This window comes from Arachis ipaensis, chromosome B8 (genome assembly GCF_059453495.1).
Source record: "Arachis ipaensis isolate K30076 ecotype BB chromosome B8, ASM5945349v1, whole genome shotgun sequence".
Classification (NCBI taxonomy): domain Eukaryota; kingdom Viridiplantae; phylum Streptophyta; class Magnoliopsida; order Fabales; family Fabaceae; genus Arachis; species Arachis ipaensis.
The window spans coordinates 88,264,290-88,291,173 of record NC_142443.1 but is presented as its reverse complement, the minus strand read 5'-3'; the positions used below and the strand labels follow the sequence as shown (position 1 = coordinate 88,291,173).

Sequence of the window (26,884 nt, the reverse complement as noted above, 5' to 3'; positions counted from 1 at the left end):
AGCACCCCTAAGGACTTACTTGCTCAAGTCTCTCCCCCATACATACACACCACATGCACATAGTTTATTTATTTTCTTTTCATGAGACCTTGGTGTCCAGCACCTCTTTGGGTTACTAAATGCTCTGTATTGAGGGTTACTCTTGATAGTGGACTTTCAGCTGATAATCCCGAGTTAGTTAACCCAAGTTACCAAGTGATAAGGCACCCCTAAGAGCTTATTCATCCAAGTAGATCCCTCACATAGGAGCACCACAGACACATGCCTCAAGATTAAAACCATAGGTGCCTAGCCTTATTGCTTACTCTTTTTCTTTTATTTTTCAACCTTTATTGTTCTTTCCTTTTTTCTTATTAGGATCTTCGTATTTAGCTAGTCTCATGAGGTGTGTCTCAAGCATAGTATTCATGACAGATAGTTGTCCTCCCACCTTATGGTTGAACAAACTTAGCTAACTTATGACTATACCATAAACTCATGAACTTATTCTATAGTATGAACTCTACTCTGGTCTCTTAAAAACACTCATTCTCTTTTCATTTGATTCAAAGGGACAGGCATACAAGTAAGTAAGGAGATGATGTAGTAACATAAAGACTAGCAAACATAGACCTATTCAGAAAGAAAACTTTAAAGACAGAATTTAAAAAGTTCAACTAACATGGAAGCATGTTCTATTTCATACAAGATCTTCCTTATTTAAAGCATAGAAAAAGATGGACCAGAGAAGGAACTCCACCACCTTTTACTCTTGTGGATGTCCATGCTCTCCTTCTTGCTTGTCCTCTTGGTGTTTTTCTTGATTGCTTGTGCTCCCACTTCCCTTGCCTTTTCCAAGCAGCTTCTTCCAAAAACCACCATCTTCCATCTTCTTCTTGAGTGTTTCCTTCTGCTGTTTCACCTTCCTCTCTTCTTGTTCTAAAAAATCTTTTTGGACCTCATCATATGTAGGGATGGCATAGTGTAAATGATGCATATTACTAGACATGTAGTTCAACTTGGCTTGAGTGTTTACGTTGAACTCCTCCCTATGTAGTTGCCGTCCTTCATTAAGTACAGTGAACTCATTGAATGCTTATCTTGACGTTCTTGCCTCTCAGTAACTTGGTGGATGACTTGAGTGAGCTGGGAGTATTGTTCCTGTTGCTGCTCCATTTGTTGTTTCTGCCACTCTTTTGCCTCTTGGAGCTTGATGCTGCCATGAATGAAGTTAATGCAAAAAGGGTGTAGTGAAGGGAAGAAATGCAGGATTTAGAGAGTAGGAAGTTGAAGAACTAGTTGCTGGAAAGTGAAGTGCAAGGGATAGGAATTTCGAATGTGGAGATGGTGCGGATTGGATCCACTTATATAGAGAAGTGATGAGTGGATGAAGGGTGTGGATTAATGGAATGGTTTCTTGATGGACGGTTGGGGTTGTGCATGGATAAAGGACAAGGATCACCACTTTATGATGGAGATTGCTCAGTCTTCAAGGGTCTCATTCTTTTCAATATTGCATGTCAACATTTTCCAATGCATTCCCTTTTTAGAACAAGTGTGTAGTCCCTCCTTTGGTGGTGTCCGAGCACTCTTCATTTAGTTGTCCAATCAATCCCCTTCAATGCTCCTCTCCCTTTCCCTATAAAGATAGAATAAGAGAGGTAAGAAATATCATAAAAAAATCAATTTAAATTTTAAGGCTAGAATAATAAAGAGAAGAAAATATTTTGTTTATTCATGAAATCCAACTAACTAACTAACTGTGTATCCTTATATGCACATTGGTGGCACCATGGGGTGACACCAAACTTAGTTTGGAGCACTGTGATGAAAAGTTCTGTTCAAAGCTCCAAGACTAGCATGCTCTCAGTTGCATTCATGCTTTCTTGGCATGCTTTGAACACCAAACTTGTTCTTCACTATATACTGCAATATAAGGATTTCACCAAGTGTTTGTCAAGTTTAGGTTGGAATTTATGAATATTGACTTATTCACTAGTAAAAGCTCATAAAACATGGGTTGCCTCCTATGTAGCGCTTCTTTAGCATCACTAGCTTGACGTTTCTCCTTCATCAGGGAGGTTGATAATGCTTCAAGTCCTCCCCTCTTGCCTTGGACTTATATCCATTGGTTGCATCAATGATCTCTACATGTTCCAAGGAGAGAACTCTGTTGATAGTGAAGACCTTAGGTAACTGAGATGGTACAGTGGGGAGATCAGGGGGGATATCTGGGAAGTAAGATGAGATCACTTTATTCCCTAGAGAGAAGTCCTCTGTAGGGATCTTCTTGTTCCTCCACCCTCTTGGTACCTTCTTCTTTGTCCCTTTTGATGTTGCGTTGCTCTTGGTGACTTCTTCTTCTAAGGGAATTTTGTTGTTGTCTTCACATGTCTCTGGTGGTTTAGGTTCCTCCAGCTTTTCCTTGATTTGTGACAACTGCTTATTTCCTTGTTCATCAACCAAGGGCTTTCCCAGATGGGTTGGTTGTGTTTCAGTGCTTGCTTCCTCTGTCAGTATCTCATTATGATCTTTGCTTGATTCTTTGTTTTCTTGGTCTGCTTCTTGTGAGAGTTTGAAGACATTAAAGCTGAGTCGTTCATCATGGATCCTTAATATTAGCTCCCCTTGCTCCACATCTATGACTGCTCTGGCTGTAGCTAGGAATGGTCTTCCCAATATGATTTGGTGAGTGTGACTCTCTTCCATGTCCAAGATGACAAAGTCTGTGGGAAGAAAGTATTTCCCAACCTTTAACAACATATTTTCCACCACCCCTATTGCTTGTTTTTGAGTTTTGTCAGCCAGCCTGATGACAACATCTGTGGGCAATATCTCATTGATCTGCAGCCTCTTTACCAGGGATAAGGGCATTAAGTTGATGCTTGCTCCCAAATTGTAGAGTGCCCTATCAAACATTGTTTCCCCTATGGCACAGGGGACATGAAAACTCCCTGGATCTTTTCTTTTCATAGGCAACTGTGGTTGAATGAGGGCACTGCACTCCTTGTTCATCACTATAGTTTGGCCTCCCTTGAGTGAGCTTTTCCTGGGAAGCAGCACCTTCATATACTTGATGTATGTGGGCATTTGTTGAATAGTCTTGATAAATGGTATGTTGACATGCAGAGATGCAAATAAATCTAGAAACCTTGAGTATATTCTCTTCTCCACAGCACCATTGAGCAGTTGGGGAAAAGGTGCATAGAGTCTCAGCAGCTCCTGTTGTGAGATTTCTGGTTCTTGATGAACTTTTTCCTTCTTCTCTACTGAGGTATCTTCAGGTTGTTCTGACAGCTTGCTTGGCTTGTCCTCAGTCTCCTTATCACTTATAGTGACCATCTTGCAATCTTCCCATCTTACCTTTTTTATTTCACCTCTCGGATTCTTCTCTGTGTCACTTGGGAATCCATCTGTGGGTTTGGGAATTTGCTTAGAGAGATACCCCACTTGAGATTCCAACCTCTTGATTGTGTCTCCGTGGTTCTTGAAACGGGCTCGCACTTCCTCCTTGAACACCTTGTTGTCTTGAATCTCCTTTCCTATGCCTTCAAATAGATTCTCAATCCTTGAGAGTCTGTCATCAAATGATTGTAGATCGTGATTAGAGGTGGAAGGACGAGGTAAGTTATTTTGGTTTTGATGTGGATGTGAAGAGGTGTTGTTATTGGGGTGTTGATATGGTCTAGATGTGAAATGTTGGTGGCTTGCATTGTTGGGATTTGGGCGTCTTTGATCAAGGCTTTGGTCTTGTTGATTTTCCCACCCAAAGTTTGGATGATTCCTCCATCCAGGGTTGTAGGTCTTGGAGTATGGATCATGGTTTTGCCTAGGTGAATTTCCAATGTAGTTGACTTGCTCCTGACTTCCCTCTGCTTCTTCATTCACTCCTTCTTGGGTTGTTGATGAAGTGGAGATTGCTGCTACTTGGTTCCTCTCCATCTTCTTGGTGAGGTCAGCCAGCTGCTGGGTAATGAGCTTGTTTTGGGCCAGCGAGCATCTACATTGTTTAGCTTCATCACTCCTCTCGTGTTCCCTCTTTCGGAAGCATAGAAATAGTCATTCTCTGCTATAGTTTCAATGACATCTATGGCATCCTCAATGGTCTTCTTCTTGTTCAAAGATCCTTCGAATGAATGGTCTACGGCCTTCTTTGACTCATAAGAGAGCCCTTCATAGAAAATGTGCAGCTGCACCCATTCGTTGAACATATCTGGTGGGCACCTCCTTGTTAGGTCCTTAAACCTCTCCCATGCTTCATATAGAGTCTCACCATCTTGTTGCCTGAAAGTTTGGACCTCAGCTCTCAGCCTATTGATTTGTTGAGGGGGGTAAAATCTTGCTAAGAATTTGTTCACCACATCTTCCCAAGTTGTCAAGCTCTCCTTTGGGAAAGACTCCAGCCACCTGGCTGCCTTATCCTTGAGTGAGAATGGAAATAAGAGTAGTCTATAGGTGTCAGGATGAACACCATTAGACTTTACTGTGTCACATATTCTCAGGAATGTGGTTAAATGTTGATTGGGGTCCTCTTGGACACACCCTCCGAACGAACAGTTGTTCTGAACAAGGGTGATGAGTTGTGGCTTCAGTTCAAAATTGTTGGCATGGATGGTTGGCTTTTGAATGCTACTTCCACAGTTTCCTGGGTTTGGATTGATGTAAGAGCCTAAAACTCTTCTATCCTCCCCAGCATGATTTGCTCGTCCTCTTCCGCCATGGTTGTGAGCTTCTTCTTCATGATGGTTTTCCATGTTTTCTTCCATGTTTGGTTCAAAGTATTCCTCAAAGTGTTCCTCCTCTTCTTCAGCACCAACTACATATTTTTCTCTTGCCTCCCTCCTTAGTCTAAGGAAGGTTCTCTCAGGTTCAGAATCAAAGGAAGTTGATGCCCCGCTTCTTCTCCCTGTCATACAACCAACAAGTACAAGCAAAGAGAATAGGTGCAGAAAGTATATCTGTCAGAATTACTGTTAGTGTGAGTGATGCAATATATCAAACAGTTAGTGGGTTAGTGAAATGAATGGTAAATAACAAAGAAAGAGTAGGGGGAAGGGACGAAATTAACTAAAACAGAAAGTAAATGACTCAAACAGAAAATTAAATCAAACAAAACAAAAATGCTCAATCTAGTTATCTTCCAATTTAATCATTGTTGATGCACAATCAATCCCCGGCAACGGTGCCATAAACTTGATGCACGGAAAACTTGTCTCATAACAAATTTCCTTCGGCAAGTGTACCGAATTTGTCGTCAAGTAAAAACTCACAATAGAGTGAGGTCGAATCCCACAGGGATTGATTGATCAAGCAACTTTAATTAGAGAAATGTTCTAGTTGAGCGAATCAGAATTTGAGTTGAGAATTTGCAGAAAATTAAATGGCGGGAAAGTAAATAATAGAAAAGTAAATGCTAGAAATAAGAGCTGAATGTAGATGACGGAAATTAAATTGCAGAATCTTAAATGGGAATGGGGAAATTGCTCATAAAAGTAAATGACAGAAAGTAAAGAGAATGGGTAAGATCAGAAATGGGGAGTTCATTGGGCTTAGGAGATGTTGCATTCTCCGGATCAATTTCATTTTCATCTCTTCCTCAATCAATGCACTCATTGATCTCCTTGGCAATCTTAAGTGATTGAATTATAATTTCTTGTAATTCAATCTCTCAAATCTTGATCAATAGCCAATTCCTTGGTCAATTGCTCATGAGAAGAGATGAAGTATGGTCACTGATTATACCACATGCATTTCCGAAATCAAGTGTTGAGAGGATTATAGTCACATATCCATCCAAACCCAATTTGGTCCAGCACGAGAAAGCATTTCTAGCATGATCTCTTCATTCCTCTTTCAAGGTTCAGAAGAGATCCAAGTATGAATAGCTTCTTTTCCAAGATAACTACCCAATTGGATGAAGATCGAAAGCTTTCAAGTAAAATCAAGAGAAAAGATAGAAGAAGAATAATGAAAACTAGTATTGATCCATCAAATTACAACAGAGCTCCCTAACCCAATGAAAGGGGTTTAGTTGTTCATAGCTCTGGAAAATGAAAACAAAGATGGAGAATACATGATGAAACTAGAAGTGCAGAGAAAGTAAAATACAGAGAGTAGTTCTATGCCAAGAGGCTCCCTATAATTTCCAACTCTCCAAAATAATTCAAAGCTACTCCTATATATACTACTCTTCTACTCTTCTAGTTGGTTCTTCAAGTCTTGGGTCTGGGCCTTTGGATCTTGAGTTTGAAGCAGTTATCTTCTTCATTGGGCTTGGCTTTACTTGCAGAGAGAAAGTGTGAAGTGGGCAGAAACTTTAGCTCAAGACGTTAGTGGTGTTAACGTTCAGTGAAAATATGGGTTTGAGAACGTTAGTGACATTCAACTTTTTCACTAACGTTCCTCACCCAAGTAAGAGCCACGTTAACCTCAACGTTAGTGGCACAAACGTTGCCGCTAACGTTGCCTCTTTGTCCTTCGCGCACGTTATTGGGACTCAACTTTCCCAATAACGTTGAGAAGCCTCCCCTTCCCTACGTTAGAGTCCACGTTAACTTAGTTAACGTGGCTCTTTTAACGTAGGCTTGCCAACCTTCGAGAACGTTAGTGACATTTAACATTGTCACTAACGTTCCAATGTGCCCCTTAGCTCCCACGTTAGAGTCCACGTTAACTAGGTTAACGTGGCTTCTAACGTGGCTGTGCTAGCCATCTCCAACGTTAGTGATAAAGTTGAATGTCACTAACGTTGGCTCATCATCCCTCTCCTCACGTTAGCTTCCACGTTAACTTAGTTAACGTGGCTCATTGTGGCTTGTGTTGGCTCCTTCCAACGTTAGTGACAATGTTTGGTGTCACTAATGTTGTCGACAACCTTTCTTCTTCACGTTAACTTCCACGTTAACTAGGGTGGGAGTTAACGTGCCCTCTTGGGGATAGTGTGTGTTCATCCCAACGTTAGTGACAATGTTTGGTGCCGCTAACATTGTCAATCAGCTAGTTTCTTCACGTTAGCTTCCACGTTAACCTAGTTAACGTGGGAGTTAACGTGGCTTCTTGTGACTTGGCCAACGTTAGTGAGAATGTTGAATGACACTAACGTTGGCGTCCCCCTTTTCTTCTTAACGTTAGAGGCCACATTAACTAAGTTAACGGGGCAACTAACGTGGCCACTTATGAGCTTCGTTCAACGTTAGTGATAATGTTAAGTGTCACTAACGTTGGCTCCATTTCCTTTCTTCCACGTTAGAGTTCACGTTAGCTTAGTTAACGTGACTCTTAACATGGGCAATGATGGCTTCGAGAGCGTTATTGGCAATGACTTTTCTCATTAACTTTGCAAGTTACTCCCATTCCACGTTAGTGTTAACGTCAGTGTAACTAACGTAGCTACTAATGTGGTTCTTCTTTGCTTCCTTTGTCCTGAAATCAAGCAATAAAGTGCATCAAAGTTCTAGTCCAAGTCATGGGAGATGCAACATCCAATTTGTCATTAAATTCATACAAAATCCTCATGAAATCATGTAAAGTGCACAATGTATGCTTGAATCGAGATGTAAATGAATATCTACCCAAAACTAGCTTATTTCCTAAGGAAATGCATGAAACTACCCTAAAAACAGTAAATAAAAGGTCAGTAAAACTGGCCAAAATGCCCTGGCATCAGATTCAGAATTCAACAAGAGATTGTAAAGAAAAATTAATCAGAGTAGTAAAAGATGAAATAAGTTGCAGAAAATTAAAACAGAAAGGTAAAATTGCTTGAAGAACAAAACAGAAAGTAAACTTAGCTCAATTGTGAAATCTAAAAGAGAAATTGAAGATCTCAGGAGATCAATGAGACTAGTAAGTAGATCTAGATCTCAATTCCTTCCTTGATCAAATATAAAATAAATTGCATAAGAAATGAAGATGAAAGCAGTAGATGAAAGTTGGATCAAATTCTTCAAATCTCAGAATTATGCAGAAGAAGAACAAAAATGAATTTCATATCAAGAATTGAAAAATAATTTCTTCAATCTCAATCCAAAATTTAAAAACAAAAGAATGAAGTTGTAGAAGCAAAAAAAAAGAAAAACAAAGAGAAAGAGAACTCAGATATCAGTCCCACTTCCCAAATTCAAAATGAATACTCTCATGAAAACTAAAATTGAGCTAAGAGTCTAAAAGAAAGTAAAAAAGAAGGTCCTCCACAAATCAAACTAACTCCTATTTATACACTTTCTATTTTTTTTATCTTCAGACTTTGGAGTGGACTTTTCAATTTGGTGAAGAATTGGATCCAAATTGACTTTTGATTGAAAATGTGAACCAAGGCCACCTCCAGTGGAGCGCTCTGTTAAGTGAGCAAACGTAGCGCTCACTGGCCTTGTCCCAGGCTTCGAACCAGGCTTCAATTGTAGTGCTCCGTTGGTGATTTGAACGCAGCGCTCAATGGCTATGTGTGCCTTCCAATTTTTGTCTCGTGCCAAGCCCATTTCCTTGTGCATGGTAGCGCTCAGTGAGGTAAGGAAACGGAGCACCCCTTGCTTGGATTTGAGGCTCCCACTTTCGAGCCCTGCCGGCTCCATTTGTGCCAACAATTCCTTAGGCACTAGCGCTCAGTTAAAATGAACAACGCAGTGCCCTTTTGCCTTTGAGCATGGTTTCCAAATTTGAATCCTGGCTCTCCCATTTGGAACTAATTTCCTTGTGCCAAGCTTCAATTGTATAGCGCTCAGTTGGTGAAAGTAACGTAGCACTACTTGTTGCTTCCCTTGTGTGCATGGTTCGATTCTTGGTGAATCCATTTTGGCCAACTTCCTTGCCAGGCCTTGTAGCGCGCTTTTCTTTTCTTCATGGGGCGCTCCTTTGTGGACATGGGTTCGAACCATGGCTGCCCCATTTGTGGAAGTCGCACCTTGATTTTCTTTGTGCCAAGCCACGATAAAGTTAAAAGAGTTAACTGAGTGCTCTTGCTGATGCCTTGTTGATGAGTGGATAATTTATACCCTTTTTGGCATTGTTTTTACATAGTTTTTAGTATGTTTTAGTTACTTTTTTATTATATTTTTATTAGTTTTTATGCAAAAATCACATTTCTGGACTTTACTATGAGTTTGTGTATTTTTCTGTAATTGCAGGTATTTTCTGGCTGAAATTGAGGGACCTGAGCAAAAATCTAATTCAGAGGCTGAAAAAGGACTGTAGATGTTGTTGGATTCTGACCCTCCTGCACTCAAAGTGGATTTTCTGGAGCTACAGAAGCCCAATTGGCACGCTCTCAATTGCGTTGGAAAGTATACATCTTGGGTTTTCCAGAAGTAGATAATAGTTCATACTTTGCCTGAGATTTGATGGCCCAAACTGGCATCTAAACGCCCACCTGAGGCCCTTTTTTTGGAGTAAAACGCCAGAACTGGCACCAGAACTGGAGTTAAACGCCCAAACTGGCACCCAAGCTGGCGTTTAACTCCAAGGATGGCCTATGCACGTGTAAAGCTCAATGTTCAGCCCAAGCACACACCAAGTGGGCCCCTGAAGTGGATTTCTGCACTATCTGCACTTAGTTACTTATTTTATGTAATCCCTAGTAACTAGTTTAGTATGAATATCCTTTTTAATATTGTATTCGTATGGTTGGAACCCTCTTTTCACTTTGATGTTACGTTTTAGAGGCCTCTTTTCACTTATGTATTTTCTATGGTGGAGTTTCTATACCCCAAAGATTAAGGTGTGGAGCTCTGCTGTTCTTCATTAATTAATGCAAGTACTATTGTTTCTCTTTCAATTCATGCCTACTTCTTCTCCAAGATATACTCTCGTACTTAATTCAGTTTAGTCAGAATGAAGGGGTGACCCGTGAAAATCACCCAATCTTTGTTACTCGCTTAGCCAATATCCGCGTGCCTGACAACCACAAAGCAGTCTACATGATGTTCAACGTAGTCATTGGACAACAGCCAGAGTATATTCTCTTGGGTATCTAATACACGGACCGAGTCCGTGAGATTAGTATCTTCGTGGTATAGGATAGAACCATTGGCAACCATTCCTGAGATTCGGAAAGTCTAAACCTTGTCTGTGGTATTCCGAGTAGGATCTGGGAAGGGATGACTGAGATGAGCTTCAAACATGCGAATGTTAGGCGCAGTGACAGTGTGCAAAAGGACAAGGTTGATTGATAAATCATTCAAAAACCAATTAATTCTAGCTTAAATATTATGATTTTGTGTCAAATAAATGATGGTTGATTGAATTGACATAACCATGCAAATTCACTCCAAATCACTTACTTATAATGCAAGAAATTGCATAAAACCTAAGGAAACAAGTGAAAAATGCTTGAAAAGCAAGCATAAGATGACTTGTCATCACAACACTAAACTCAAACCTTGCTTATCCCCAAGCAAGCACTAAACATAAGAAGAAATGAAATGAAACAGAGAAGCATACATATCCTTATTTAGCAGATAATTGAACATGGTTCATGGGGTTTTATGCAGACAAATGTAGCTCAATTATTCATAGCTATCTGATATGACATGTTTCCTTAAAGGTTCATTAGAATTACTGCTATGCTGCCTTGCTTTTTGATTGATCCCTTGCTTGCTTTTTCTTTCTTTTTTTTGCTTTGGAAAGCTTATTTATTAATGAAAGCTTGGTGGCAAGTGTTGCAGCATCCCTTTTGGCTCAATTTTTGCCCAACACTTCTTCACCACAGACACATGGCTCACAATTTCTTGCTAGGAACATTGATGCCCAGCATCTCTTTGGATTACTAAATGCTTTGTAACTAGATTGCTCTTGATAATGGACTTTCGGTTGGCAATCCCAGATTAGTTAATCCAAGTGGCCAAGTTTTAAAATACTCCTCAGAACCTAATTGTCCAAGCATATCCTAGTACAAAAGCACCACAGGCATATGTCCTAAGGTCCAAGCTATTGGTGTCTAGTCTTATTGTTTGTTTCTTTGCCAATTCTTGGCTTTTCTTTTTCTCTTTCTTCTTATTTTGCTTCATTCTCAAGGGATATTCATTGATGAAAGGCTTTATGGTAGCAACCTAATTCACACTTCAAGGAACATCTTATTATGTAGCTTTTATTATTGAGCTATTCATTAAATCAAACAAGTACCACCATTGAATTCTCATTCTAATTTCTACAACATTGGACAATCACTTTCTTGTTTCAAACATTTTTCTTTTATTTATGCAGAAGGGAAACAAAACAAAATTTCAAGCTAATGAGTTATGACAAGCATAATGCAGGCTAGCATTTTTGGTAAACATGTCCACTTACACCTAATTGAACACTTAAGCAAGACATATAGGAATCTCCAAATTAAAATACTCTAAAGCAACAAGGATTAAGTGTCAATACAACCTGTTGGGAATGTCTCTCAGCTTTTCCTTCTGTCATCATTATTTCTCTCTGTTGTTCCTCCTTTGGTGATGATGCAGACCCCTTTCACAGATTGAATATTTTCCTACATAATCCTTGAAAGTTACTTGTTTCTTAAGCCCTTAGGCAACTGGTTAGTATGCAAGATTTGCTTAGTTCCTTACCAATGTTTCTTATGCAGCCAGCCAACCATATATGAAACCTTGTGCCTTTGCTGAAGGTCACAAAACTAAAACTAGAAAACAAACAATGGCTAAGTAATTTCTCTGATTGCTTGGAGCTAGCAACTGATTATGCAGAAGGTGAAAATTTGTTTTCAATTGAGATTTTGGTGGAACACCAAACTTAGCATTCTTCATTCTCACTTGAATTATTTTTGTGTGCAACACCAAACTTAGCTCCTTGCAATACAGATAAGACTAATCAACCTTTCTATTGAAATAACTATGAAAAGAGATTACCTCAGGTTGGGTTACCTCCCAACAAGCGCGCTTTTATTTTCACTAGCTTGACATCCTTCATTCTTGCTCAGCTCAGGTTCTGAACTTCCTTTTCTTTGTCCCATTGGCCTCCCAAGAATTGCTTTGCCCTGTGACTATTTGCTGTGAAATGGCTCTTTATTGCTTCATCTAGCAATTCAAGACTTCCATAAGGAAAAACCATTGTCACCAAGTAAGGACCAGTCTATTTGGATTTGAGCTTGCCAGGGAAGACTTTGAACTTGGAGTTATATAAGAGTACTTGCTGTCCTGGTTTGAACTCCTTCCTTGAAATCTTCTTGTCATGCCAACTCTTAGCCTTTTCCTTATATATCTTAGCATTTTCATAAGCTTCTAGCCTAAACTCATCAAACTCATTTAGTTGCAGTAGCCTCTTCTCCCCTGCTACTTGAGAATCAAGGTTGAGGAGTTTAGTGGCCCAGAAAGCTTTATGTTCAAGCTCTACAGGGAGGTGACAAGATTTGCCATATAACAGCTGAAAATGAGACTTTTCAATAGGAGTTTTGAATGCTGTCCTGTATGCCCAGAGTGTGTCTTCTAGCTTTCTAGCCCAATCTTTTCTAGTGACTCCCACAGTCTTCTCTAAAATCCTCTTCAAATCCCTATTTACAAGTTCTACTTGGCCATTGGTCTGTGGGTGATAAGGTGTGGCTACTTTATGCATCACCGCATATTTGTGAAGTAATTTCTCCATCTGTTTATTGCAGAAATGACTGCCACCATCACTGACAAGTCCCTTAGGCACCCCATATCTAGTGAAAATGTGCTTCTTCAGGAATTGAAGGACAATTTGTGCATCACATGTGGTTGTGGCTATTGCTTCCACCCACTTTCAGACATACTCCTCTACTACCAAAATATATTTGAAAGAGTAAGAGAGCGGAAATAGGCCTATGAAATTAATGCCCCAAAGATCAAATAGTTCCACTTCTAGGATGTATTTCTAAGGCATCTCATTCCTTCTTGTCAATCCTCAAGCTCTTTGGCATTCATTACATTGGTGAACAAACTCTCTGGCATCCTTGAAGATGGTTGGCCAATAAAATCTGCTTTGCAGTACTTTGGCAGCTGTTCTCTCCGATCCAAAGTGCCCACCATAGGCTGAACCATGACAGTGCCACAATATATCTCTCATCTCAGTTTCAGGGACACACCTCCTAATCATTCTATCCAGACATCTTTTGAACAAAAATGGTTCATCCTACAAGAACTTCCTAGCTTCATTGAGTAGCTTTTTCACTTTTTGCTTGGAGAGTTCTTGAGGGATCTTTCTTCCCGCCTTGTAATTTGCTATGTCAGCAAACCAAGGTGCTTGTTGAACTTGGAAAATATGTTCATCAGGAAATTTCTCTTTCACTTGCTGTGGTACGTCTTGATTGGTCTTTTGTGGCACTCTTGACAGATGATCTGCCACCTGATTCTCGCTCCCCTTTCTATCTCTTACTTCAATGTCAAATTCTTATAGCAGTAGCACCCATCTGATGAGTCTAGGATTTGCATCCTGTTTAGACATAAGATACTTGAGAGTAGCATGATCAGTATACACTATAACTTTTGAACCAATCAAGTATTGTCTAAACTTATCAAATGCATATACAATGGCTAGTAGCTCTTTCTCAGTGGTGGTATAATTTTTCTATGCTTCATTCAACACCTTGCTAACATAATATATAACATGATGCAATTTGTCTTTCTTTTGCCCCAATACAGCACCAATTGCAAAGTCACTTGCATCACACATAAGTTCAAAAGGTAGTCCTAATCAGGAGGTGTGATGATTAGTGCTGTGCTGAGTTTTCTCTTTAAAGTTTCAAAGGCATGCTTGCAATTGTCATCAAAGATGAAAGGACTATCAATCATTAGCAAATTGCTCAATGGTTTTGCTATTTTTGAAAAATCTTTGATGAATCTCCTGTAAAAACCAGTATGTCCAAGAAAACTCATTACTGCTTTCACATTAACAGGTATAGGAAGCTTTTCAATGATTTCTATTTTAGCTTTATCAACTTCTATACCTTTGCTTGAAACCTTATACCCAAGAACTATCCCTTCAGGAACTATGAAATGGCATATCTCCAAATTCAATACCAGGTTAGTTTCTTGGTATCTTTTCAAAACAAGAGTTAAATGTTGCAAGAAAGTGTTGAATGAATTGCCAAAGACCGAAAAATCATCCATGAAGACTTCTAAAATTTTTTCCACCATGTCAGAGAATATAGAAAGCATACACCTTTGAAAAGTTGCAGGGGCATTGCACAGACCAAAGGGCATCCTTCTGTAAGCAAAAACTCCAAATGGACAGGTGAAGGAAGTCTTTTCTTGATCCTTGCGATCCACCACTATTTGATTGTACCCAGAGTACCCATCCAAGAAGCAATAATAGGCATGGCCAGCCAATCTTTCCAGCATCTGGTCAATGAATGGGAGAGGAAAGTAATCTTTCCTTGTAGCATCATTCAATCTTCTATAATCTATGCACATCCTCCACCCAGTCACTATCCTGGTGGGGATCAACTCATTCTTCTCATTGGTGATGCCTGTCATTCCTCCCTTCTTTGGTACAACTTGAACTAGACTCACCCATGAGCTGTCAGAAATTGGAAAGATTATCCCAGCATTCCATAGCTTCATGACTTCTTTTTGAACCACATCCTTCATGGCTGGGTTGAGTCTTCATTGGGGTTGAACTACAGGCCTTGAATCTTCCTCCAATATAATTTTGTACATACAGATGGTAGGGCTTATGCCCTTGATATCATCAATGGTCCACCCCAAGGCTGTCTTGTGAGCTTTCAACACTTCGATGAGCTTTGTTTCTTCTTCTATGTTCAGAGAGGAATTTATGATTACTGGTAAAGCATCTGTTTTCCCAAGGAATACATACTTGAGATAAGGGGGGAGAGGCTTTAATTCTTGTTTTGGCACCTCCTCTGTCTTGTCTTGTTCCACCTCTTTCTCAATGGAAATTTCAGCTACTTGTTCTTCCATTATCTCTTGATCTCCTTCCCCTTCTTCTTCTTGTTGCTCGTGATAATTGGCTTCCAACATTTCTTCCACCAAACCTTCTATCATATCTACTCTCATGTAGTTCTCTTGCTCAGGGGGATGTTGCATTGATTTGAGAACATTGATGACCATTTGCTCATTGTGCACCCTGAAGGTAATTTCTCCCTTTTCTACATCAATAATAGCTCTTGTTGTGGCTAGAAATGGTCTTCCCAGGATAATTGAGTTGTTTTCTTCCTCTTCTGTGTCCAAAATCACAATGTCTGCAGGGAAGATAAACTCTCCAACCTTCACCAATAGATTTTCCACAACTCCATTGGGTGTCTTGATTGATCTATCGGCCATCACCAGTGACATCCTGGTAGGTTTGCTTTTTACTATGGAAAGCTTTCTCATCATTGAGAGGGGCATCAAGTTAATACTAGCACCTAGATCGCAGAGAGCTTTTTCCAATGTCATCTTGCCTATTGTGCATGAAACCACGAAGCTCCCTGGATCTTTAAGCTTTGGTGGAATACCCCTTTGGATCACAGCACTGTATTCTTCAGTGAGCATAATGGGCTCCTTCTCATGCCAGCTTCTCTTTTTGTTAATGAGCTCCTTCAAGAACTTTGCATACAGAGGCATATGCTCTAATGCCTCAACAAGTGGGATATTAATCTCCAGCTTCTTGAAGACCTCAAAGAACTTAGGGAATTGTTGATCCTTGAGTTCTTTTTGTAGCCTTTGAGGATATGGCAGAGGAGGTGTGTAAGCCTTCACAACCTTCCTCTGGTCTTGAGATGGTTCCTCCATTACTTGCTTCCCTTTTCTTGACTCTTGTGGTTGCTCATCTTTTTCTTTAAGCTTCTCTTTGTCCTTCTTGTTAAGTATAGCCTCTTCCTTGTTGCTGGCCTCATCATTCACAGTTGGCTTCTTGTCATTCTCCATAGGCTTCTTATTGGCTTCTTTGTCATTCACCAAGATTCTTCCACTTCTTAATTGAATAGCTTTGCATTCTTCTTTCAGATTTGGAATGGTATCACTTGGGAGTGAGCTTGTTGGCTTTTCAATCACTGCTTGGTTAGACAGTTGCCCAATCTGGCTTTCTAAGTTTTTTATTGAGGCTTCATGATTCTTGCTTGTCAGTTCCTGATGTTTCATCATCGTTTCTATTAGTATCTCCAGGTTTGATATTCTTTGAGTATCTTATCGTATTTGTGGCTGGTTGTGGGGTGTTGAAGGTGGATGATAGGTGTTTTGGTTAGTGGCTGGGTTATTGGGTGGATAATAGCTGGAATTTGGGTAGTTATTTCGGGGTTTTCTGTATGGATTGTGGTTAGTGTTTTGCTTGTTACTGTGGTTTGTGTAGGTTGTGTTTTTTGAGTTGTTTTGGGTTGAATTTTCTGCCAGGGCTGCTGGTTTTGATTGTGGTTATCTCCCCATCTTAGGTTTGGATGATTCTTCCAAGAGGGGTTGTGTGTGTCTCCATAGAATCCATTCTGGCTGGATCCTTGGTTGTGCATGTAGTTCACTTGTTCCTGTTGCTGATATTCACCATTTTCCTCATTTTATCCCCACCCAGTTGGTGGTTGATTGGTGACATTCACTGATGCAACTTATAAGCTATCAATCCTCTTGGCCATCTGCTCAAATTGTTGCTGGATTTGCTGCTGCATCACCTTGTTTTGAGCTAGAATAGTGTCCACTCCTTCCAACTCTAGTACTCCCTTTCTTTAAGCTGGTTGGCGTTGCCTTTGATGAGAAAAGAAGTATTGATTGTTTGCCACCATATCTATGAGGTTTTGGGCTTCCTCTGTTGTCTTCATTAGCTGCAATAAGCCTCCTACTGAATGGTCTAGTACTTCCTGAGCTTTTAGAGTCAATCCTTCAGAGAAATTCTGAAGTATGTCCCATTCATTGAACATTTCAAGGGGGCATTTTCTAATCAGGGCCTTGTATCTCTCCCATGCCTCATAGAGGGATTTTGCATCCATCTGTGTGAAGGTTTGCACCTCTGTCTTTAATCTGATAAACCTTTGAGGTGGGTAGAACTTGGCTAGGAACTTATTCACTAGATCCTCCCAACTAGTGATGCTTTGTTGTGGAAAAGCTTCAAGCCATTGAACAGCCTTGTCCCTCAATGAAAATGGGAACAGCAACAATTTGTATATATCTGGATGCACACCATTGGATTTCACTGTGTCACAGATCCTCAAGAAAGTAGGTAAATGCTGATTTGGATCTTCTAATGGACTTTCTCCATAGGAGTAGTTATTTTGTACTAAGGTGATGAGTTGGGGTTTCAATTCAAAGTTGTTTGCATTGACATTTCGGGTAAGGATGCTACTCCCACAATGCCTTGAATTAGCAAATGTACATGAAGCCAAGACTCTCCTCTGGGGTTGACCATTGTTGTTGGCCACTCCCACCGCTGGATTTGTTGAATTTTTCTCCATTTCTTGGTATTCTTCCTCTGATTCCTCTTCTCCAACAGCTTCCTTTCCTCTTGCTTCTCTTCTTAGTCTTCTGAGATTTCTCTCGTCTTGGTCATAAAAGGTAGGGATCTCTCTCCTTGCTTCTGTCATACAACCAAAACAATAAGAAACACACAAAGCACTCTGTAACTTGAGTGCAGTAAGAGTTAGTAGAGACAAAGTCTCAAATAGTAGTGTGGTTGTTAAAAATAAAGGAAATAAACAAAAAAAAGAAAAAAATGCTTCATCAAGACCACCACCTTACTTAATCATTGTCAATCTAGATCAATCCCGGCAACGGCGCCAAAAACTTGATGGGTGGAAAACGATTCCAACACAAAACTCTCCGGTAAGTGTATCGGGTCGCATCAAGTAGTAATTACTCACAAGAGTGAGGTCGATCCCACAGGGATTGATGGATTGAGCAATTTTAGTTAGGTGGTTAATTTAGTTAAGCAAACAGTTGATAATTTGAGTGAATCGTGACCAACAGAAGATAAATTGCATGAAAATAGAAGGGAGAGAGGAATTTGACATAATCTAAAGGTGCAGAAGAAATAAAAGAGCTGAATCTTAAAGTGAAAGTAATGTAAATGACTAAAGCTTAGATTGCAAGAAATGTAAATAGCTGAAGCTTAGAGTGCAAGAAATATAAATTGCTTGAATAGTAAAGGGGTGTGGGAGCTGGGATTCAGAATTCAACAAGAGAATGTAAAGAAAAATTAATCAGAGAAGTAGAAGATGAAATAAGTTGCAGAAAATCTAAACAGAAAGGTAAATTTCTTGAAGAACAAAACAGAAAGTAAACTTAGCTCAATTGTGAAATCTAAAAGAGAAATTGAAGATCTCAGGGGATCAATGCGACTAGCAGGTAGATCTAGATCTCAATTCCTTCCTTGATCAAATATAAAATAAATTGCATAAGAAATGTAGATGAAAGAAGTAGGTGAAAGTTGGATCAAATTCTTCAAATATCAGAATTATGCAGAAGAAGAACAAAAATGAATTTCAAATCAAGAATTGAAATAGAATTTCTTCAATCTCAATCTAAAATTTAAAAACAGAAGAATAAAGTTGTAGAAGCAAAAAAAAACAAAGAGAAAGAGAACTCAGATCTAAGTCCTAATTCCCAAATTCAAAATGAAAACTCTCATGAAAACTAAATTGAGCTAAGAGTCTAAAAGAAAGTAAAAAAAAAAAGGTCCTCCACAATTCAAACCAACTCCTATTTATACACTTTATATTTTTTTGATCTTCAGACTTTGGAGTGGACTTTTCAATTTGGTGAAGAATTGGATCCAAATTGACTTTTGATTGAAAATGTGAACCAAGGCCACCTCCAGTGGAGCGCTCGGTTAAGTGAGCAAACGTAGCGCTCACTGGCCTTGTCCCAAGCTTCGAACTAGGCTTCAATTGTAGTGCTCCGTTGGTGATTTGAACGCAGCGCTCAATGGCTTTGTGTGCCTTCCAATTTTTCTCCCGTGCCAAGCCCATTTCCTTATGCATGGTAGCGCTCAGTGAGGTAAGGAAACGGAGCACCCCTTGCTTGGATTTGAGGCTCCCACTTTCGAGCCCTGCTGGCTCCATTTGTGCCAACAATTCCTTAGGCACTAGCGCTCAGTTAAAAGGAACAACGCAGCGCCCTTTTACCTTTGAGCATGGTTTCCAATTTCGAATCCTGGCTCTCCCATTTGGAACCAATTTCCTTGTGCCAAGCTCCAATTTTATAGCGCTCAGCTGGTGAAAGTAACGTAGCGCTACTTGTTGTTTCCCTTGTGTGCATGGTTCGATTCTTGGTGAATCCATTTTGGCCAACTTCCTTGCCAGGCCTTGTAGCGCGCTTTTCTTTTCTTCATGGGGCACTCCTTTGTGGACATGGGTTCGAACCTTGGCTGCCCCATTTGTGGAAGTCGCACCTTGATTTTCTTTGTGCCAAGCCACGATAAAGTTAAAAGAGTTAACTGAGCGCTCTTGCTGATGCCTTTTCAATTTTGTTTCCTTGTAGCGCTCCGTTTGTTCTATCAACGCAGCGCCCTGGCCTTGTGCCTTTGTGCCTTGGTCTTCAATTGCTAGCGTTCACTTATTGAGCTCTCCGCTCACTTTTTGAGCGCTATGCTTGCTTCCTTGAGTGAGTGCCACACTTTTCTATCATAGGCCACACTTTTATGGGCACGCTTTCCTTTGTTCTTTCTTTTCTTCACCTACAATCAATCAAACCAACCAAACAAAGCATCAACAAATTCACAAGATTCATAAATCATTCAAAAACCAATTAATTCTAGCTTAAACCTTATGATTTTGTGTCAAATAAATGATGGTTGATTGAATTGACATAACCATGCAAATTTACTCCAAATCACTTACTTATAATGCAAGAAAGTGCATAAAACCTAATGAAACAAGTAAAAAATGCTTGAAAAGCTAGCATAAGATGACTTGTCATCAGAGATGAAAATGATTTGATCCAGAGAATTCAATATCTCCTAAAACCCAATGAATCCCCATCTCTGATATACCTATTCTATTTACTTACTGTCTTTAATTTTATGCCAATTCCCCATTCCCATTTAATTTCATGCAATTTAAGCTTCTCTAATTTATTTTCCAGCCATTTAATTTCTGTTCATTTACGTTCTTGCAATTTAAGTTTCCTGCCAATTTACTTTCTGCAATTCCCAATTTCAATTTTGATTTCGCCCAACTAGCACAATTCTTCAATTAACATTACTCAATCTACCAATCCCTGTGGGATTCGACCTCACTCTACATTGAGTTTATACTTGACGACAATCTGGTGCACTTGCTGGAAGGAAATCTGTTGAGAGGCAAATTTTCGCGCATCAAGTTTATGGCACCGTTGCCGGGGATTGGTTTTGTATTGACAATTACTAAATTGAAGGATAACTAGATTGAGCACTTTTCTTTTCGTTAGATTAATTCAATTTTAATTTTAGTTGTCATTTCTATTCTCTGCAATTTGTTTTCTCTTTAACGTCTTCATTCTCTTTACTTCCCATCAAACTAACCTACTAACTATTTGATAAATTGCTCTAACCAAGCTAACTATACTGTGTTTCAGTAGAATCTACACTTGCTATTTCTTGTACTTGCTCATTGTATGAAAGGTAGGAGAAAGGAAATCTCAACCTCATTTGATAGGGAACTGGAAAGAACTTTTTTGAGATTAAAGAGGGAAGCAAGAGGAAAAAGAGTTGTCGGTGCATGATGAGCGGATAATTTATACGCTTTTTGGCATTATTTTTAGGTAGTTTTTAGTATAATTTAGTTAGTTTTTACTAAGTTTTTATTAGTTTTTATGAAAAATTCACATTTCTGGACTTTACTATGAGTTTGTGTATTTTTCTATGATTTCAGGTATTTTCTGGCTGAAATTGAGGGACCTGAGCAAAAATCTGATTCAGAGGCTGAAAAAGGACTGCAGATGCTGTTGGATTCTGACCTCCCTGCACTCGAAGTGGATTTTCTGGAGCTACAGAATCTCAATTGGTGTGCTCTCAATTGCGTTGGAAAGTAGACATCCAGGGCTTTCCAGAAACATATAATAGTCCATACTTTGCCCAAGTTTTGATGATGCAAACTGGCGTTCAAACGCCAACTTCCTGCCCTATTCTAAAGTTAAATGCCAGAAACAGGTTACAAACCAGAGTTAAACACCACAAACAGGCTACAACCTGGCGTTTAACTCCAAGAGAAGTCTCTACACGTGTAAATCTCAATTCTCAGCCCAAGCGCACACTAAGTGGGCTCCGGAAGTGGATTTCTGCATCATTTACCCATTTCAGTAAACCCTAGTTACTAGTTTAGTATAAAAACTAATTTTAGTGATTTATTTCACATCTTTTGATCATTTTTGAGACTATCTTTGTATCACTTTTGATCTCTTGATCACGTTTAGGGGGCTGGCCATTCGGCTATGCCTGGACCTTCATCACTTATGTATTTTCAACAGTGGAGTTTCTACACCCCATAGATTAAGGTGTGGAGCTCTGATGTTCTTCATGAATTAATGCAAAGTACTATTGTTTTTCTATTCAACTCAAGCTTATTCTTATTCTTAGATATTCACTCACACTTCAACCTGTTGAATGTGATGATCCGTGACACTCATCATCATTGTCACCTATGAACGCGTGCCTGACAACCACTTCTGTTCTATCTGCAATAGCTTGAGTGTGTATCTCTTAGCCTCCTGGTTTACGATCAGAGTCTTCGTGGTATAGGCTAGAATTATTGGTGGCCATTCCTGAGATCCAGAAAGTCTAAACCTTGTCTGTGGTATTCCGAGTAGGATCTGAGAAGGGATGACTGTGACGAGCTTCAAACTCGCGAGTGTTGGGCATAGTGACAGACGCAAAAGGATCAATGGATCTTATTCCAACATGATTGAGAACCGACAGATGATTAGTCGTGCGGTGACAGCACATTTGGACCATTTTCACTGAGAGGACGGACAGTAGCCATTGACAACGGTGATCTCCCAACAGAAAGCTTGCCATGTAAAGGAGTATGAATGATTGAATGAAGACAGTAGGAAAGCAGAGATTTAGCGGGAGCAAAACATCTCCATACGCTTATCTGAAATTCTCACCAATGAATTACATAAGTATTTCTATCTTATTTTATATTTTATTTATATTTTAATTATCAAAACCTCATAACCATTTGAATCTTCCTGACTGAGATTTACAAGATGACCATAGCTTGCTTCAAGCCGACAATCTCCGTGGGATCGACCCTTACTCACGTAAGGTTTATTACTTGGACGACCCAGTGCACATGCTGGTTAGTTGTGCGAAGTTGTGAAAAAGAAGTGAGATTACGATCGTGCGTACGAAGTTGTTGGCGCCGTTTTAGAGATCCCAATTTCGTGCACCAAGTTTTTGCCGCCGTTGCCAGGGATTGTTCGAATTTGGACAACTGACCGTTCATCTTGTTGCTCAGATCAGGTAATTTTTTTTAATTTTAAGATTTTTGTTTTTATTATTTTTATTTTTGTTTTCAAAAAATTTTTCACAAAAAAATAAATAAATTATTCTATGTTCTTCAGAATTTTTAAGAATGAATTCTAGAGTTTCATGAGATATGTTGAATCTTGGCTGGCTGTTAAGCCATGTGTAATCTTTTGGACCGAGGTTTCAACTATCTTTAGAAGAGCTTCTTTGTCTTTCTCAACAAATTAGCTGTTGTATGTAATGATCTGCTAAAGCTTGGCTGGCCATTGGCCATGTCTAGTGTTTTGGACCGGAGCTTTCACTAAAAGCTTGGCTGGCTAGTAAGCCATGTCTAATTCCTGAACTGGAGCTTTAGACTAACATTGCATGATTCCTGGAATTCTCATTAAAAATTTTGAAATCCTTATTTTTCTTTTTCCAAATAATTTTTGAAAAATACAAAAAAAAAGTTAATAAAATCATAAAACCAAAAAAATAATTTTGTGTTTCTTGTTTGAGTCTAGTGCCAAATTGCAAGTTTGGTGTCAATTGCATCTTTTTAACTTTTCAAAAAAAATTTCGAAAAATTCATGCATGTGTTCCTCATGATCTTCAATTTGTTCTTGATGATCTTCTTTGTTTGATCTTTGCATTTTTATGTTTTGTGTCCTTTCTTGTTTCTCGTATGCATTTTTGAGTTATTAGTGTCTAAAGTTTTAAAATTTCTAAGTTTGGTGTCCTGCATGTTTTTTCTTTTCTTAAAAATTTTCAAAAATAAGTTTTGATGTTCATCTTGATCTTCAAAGTATTCTTGGTATTCATCTTGACATTCAAAGTGTTCTTGCATGCATTAGTTGTTTTGATTCATAATTTCTATGTTTTGTTTCAAATTGGTGTTTTTCTCTCTCTTTACTAAAAATCCAAAAATCAAAAATATATCTTTCCTTATTTTACTCATAAATTTTAATTTCAAAATTCTATCTTTTCAAATATTTTTCAAAAATAAAATCTTTTTCATTTATTTTTACATATTTTCGAAATTTTTTTATTGATTTTCAAAATCTTTTTCTTATTTTTATTTCATATTTTCGAAATTAATGCTAACAATTAATGTGATTGATTCAAAAATTTTAAGTTTGTTACTTGCCTAGTAAGAAAGGTTCAATCTTTAAATTTTAGAATCATATCTTTTTAGTTTCTTGTTAGTCAAGTAATCAACTTTAATTTCAAAAATCAAATCTTTTTAAATTTCCTTTTCAAATATTTTTCAAATTAAATTTCAAATTATATCTTTTTCAAAAAATCAATTTTCAAAATCTTTTCTAACTTCTTATCCTTTCAAATTTGATTTTCAAATCTTTTTCAATTAACTACTTAACTTTTTGTTTGATTTTAAAAGTTTTCTATTTCAATCATATCTTTTTCAAAACCACCTAACTACTTTTCTCTCTCCAATTTTCGAAAATCACTAACAACTTTTTCAAAAAAAAAATCTCTTTTTATTTAATTAATACATTTTGTTTCAAATTTTAATTTTAATTTTGTTTCTCTTTTTAATTTTTGAATTATAACTGAATTTTTTTTAAATAAAAAAACAAAAATATTTTCCTTTTCTTTTTAATTATTTTCGAAAAAATATTTTCCTTCTTCTATTCTTCTCTTCTTCTACTCACATAAAGGAATCTCTATACTGTGACATAGAGGATTCCTCTTCTTTACTGTTCTCTTCTTTTTCATATGAGCAGGAACAGGGATAAAGACATTCTTATTGAAGCTGATCCTGCACCTGAAAGGACTCTTAAGAGGAAACTAAGAGAATCTAAAGCACAACCCTCTGGAGAGGACCTGACAGAAATTTTCGGAAAAGAAGGAGACATGGCCGAACCCAATAACAATGGTAGAGATGCAAGGAAGATGCTTGGTGACTTTATTACACCCTCTTCTAACTTCTATGGAAGAAGCATCTCAATTCTTGCAATTGGAGCAAACAACTTTGAGCTTAAGCCTCAATTAGTTTCTCTAATGCAACAGAATTGCAAGTTTCATGGACTTCCATTGGAAGATCCTCATCAGTTCTTAGCTGAATTCTTGCAAATCTTGACACTGTCAAGACCAATGGAGTTGATCCCGAGGTCTACAAGCTTATGCTTTTCCCTTTTGCTGTAAGAGACAGAGCTAGAACATGGTTGGATTCACAACCTAAGAAAAGCATGAACTCTTGGGAAAAGCTGGTCAGTACTTTCCTGGCCAAATTCTTTCCACCTCAAAAGATGAGCATGCTTAGAGTGGAAATCCAAACCTTCAGACAGAAGGAAGGTGAGTTCCTCTATGAAGCTTGGGAAAGATATAAGCAATTGATCAAAAGGTGTCCTACTGACATGCTTCCAGAATAGAGCATCATATGTATATTCTATGATGGCCTGTCTGAGTTGTCAAAAATGTCATTGGACCATTCTGCAGGAGGATCTCTTCATCTAAAAACCCCTGCAGAAGCTCAGGAACTCATTGAAATGGTTGCAAATAACCAATTCACGTACACCTCTGAGAGGAGTCCTGTGAAGAATGGGATGCCTCAGAAGAAGGGAGTTCATGAAATTGATACTCTGAATGCCATATTGGCTCAGAACAAAATATTGACTCAGCAAGTCAATATGATTTCTTAGAGTCTGAATAGATTGCAAGCTGCATCCAACAGTACTAAAGAAGCATCTTCTGAATAAGAAGCTTATAATCCTGAGAACCCTGCAATGGCAGAGGTGAATTACATGGGACAGCCCTATGGAAACACCTTTAATCCTTCATGGAGAAATCATCCAAATTTCTCATGGAAGGACCAACAGAAGCCTGAACAAGGCTTTAACAATAATGGTGGAAGAAATAGGTTTAGCAATAGCAAGCCTTTTCCATCATCTTCTCAGCAATAGACAGAAAATTCTGAACAGAGCCATTTTGGCCTGGCAACCGTAGTCTCTGATCTATCCAAGACGACACCAAGTTTCATCAATGAAACAAGGTCCTCCATTAGAAATTTGGAGGTACAGGTGGGTCAGCTGGGTAAGAAGATTACTGAAACTCCTCCTAGTACTCTCCCAAGCAATACAGAAGAAAATCATAAGAGAGAGTGCAAGGCCATAATCATGATCAACATGGCCGAACCTGGAGAGAGTAAGGAGGACGTGAGTCCCAGTGAGAAAAGCCTCATGGGACGTCCTCTGGACAGAAAGGAGTTTCCCTTTGAGGAACCAAAGGAATCTGAGGCTCATACAGAGACCATAGAGATTCCATTGAACTTTCTTCTGCCATTTATGAGCTTTGATGAATATTCTTCCTCTGAAGAGGACGAAGACATCACTGAAGAGCAAGATGCTAAATATCTAGGAGCAATCATGAAGCCGAATGCCAAGTTATTTGGTAATGAGAATTGAGAGGATGAACCCCCTTGTTCACCAAGTAACTGAATGCATTAATGAGGCAGACATTACCTCAGAAGAAACCGGATCCTGGAAAATTCTTCATACCTTGTACCATAGGCACCATGACCTTTGTGAAGGCTCTGTGTGACCTGGGGTCAGGGATAAACCTCATGCAACTCTCTGTAATGGAGAAACTGAGTATCTTTGAGGTACGAGTAGCAAAAATCTCACTAGAGATGGCAGATAAATCAATGAAACATGCTTATGGACTAGTAGAGGACGTGCTAGTAAAGGTTGAAGGCCTTTACATCCCTACTAATTTCATAATCCTAGACACTGGGAAGGATGAGGATGAATCCATCATCCTTGGCAGACCCTTCCTAGCCACAACAAAAGCTCTTGTTGATGTTGACAAAGGAGAGTTGGTCCTTCAGTTAAATGAGGACTACCTTATATTTAAGACTCAAGGTTCTCCTTCTGTAACCATGGAGAGGAAGCATGAAAAGCTTCTCTCAATACAGAGTCAAACAAAACCCCCACATTCAAACTCTAAGTTTTGTGTTTGGAGGCCATAACCAAACTCTAAGTTTGGTGTTGGGAAGCCACAATCAAACTCTAAGTTTGGTGTTAAGAGGCCCCAACCCTGCTCTGATTATCTGTGAGGCTCCATGAGAGCTCACTGTCAATCTATTGACATTAAAGAAGCACTTATTGGGAGGTAACCCAATATTATTTAATTATATCTATTTATTTTTCATTGTTATTTTATGTTTTTTGTAGGTTGATGATCATGTGAAGCCACAAAAACAACTGAAAAATCAAAAACAGAATGAAAAACAGCATTAAAAATAGCACATCCTGGAGGATAAGCTTACTGGCGTTTAAACGCCAGTAAGAAGCATTAGACTGGCATTTAACGCCAGAAAGAAGCATCAAGCTGGCGTTAAATGCCAGAAACAGGCTACAGTTTGGCGTTTAACGCCAGAAACAAGTAGCAGTCTGGCGTTAAATGCTAGGATAGCACTCTAAGGGCGTTTACACGCCTAAATGGAGTAGGGATGATAAGTCCTTGACCCCTCAGGATTTGTGGACCCCACAGGATCCCCCCAACCTCAACTCTCTCTCTCTCTCTTCTTCACACCTTTCATAACACTCTTCCCCAAAAACCCTTCACCAATCACCTCCATATCTCTTCC

General features: G+C 38.9%; 1 protein-coding gene and 2 non-coding genes across 3 annotated transcripts; 1 reads left to right on the top strand and 2 right to left on the bottom strand.

Annotated features, from left to right (window-relative positions):
• The first annotated feature begins 4,185 nt into the window (after positions 1–4,185).
• Positions 4,186–4,292, top strand: LOC148548754 (small nucleolar RNA R71). Its single transcript, XR_015897651.1, has one exon. It is a non-coding gene; the product is annotated as a small nucleolar RNA R71 (small nucleolar RNA).
• Positions 4,293–14,534: 10,242 nt separating this feature from the next.
• Positions 14,535–15,797, bottom strand: LOC148548753 (uncharacterized). Its single transcript, XM_088495657.1, has one exon. It carries the CDS (start codon positions 15,795–15,797, stop codon positions 14,535–14,537), a length of 1,263 nt encoding a protein of 420 aa, XP_088351783.1.
• Positions 15,798–24,551: 8,754 nt separating this feature from the next.
• LOC148548752 (small nucleolar RNA R71) lies at positions 24,552–24,659 on the bottom strand. Its single transcript, XR_015897886.1, has one exon. It is a non-coding gene; the product is annotated as a small nucleolar RNA R71 (small nucleolar RNA).
• Between the last annotated feature and the right edge of the window lie 2,225 nt (positions 24,660–26,884).

Bases quoted from the DNA above. Each gene is read 5' to 3' on its own strand.
- LOC148548753 (XM_088495657.1), bottom strand. From the start codon at position 15,797: ATGGAGAATGACAAGAAGCCAACTGTGAATGATGAGGCCAGCAACAAG.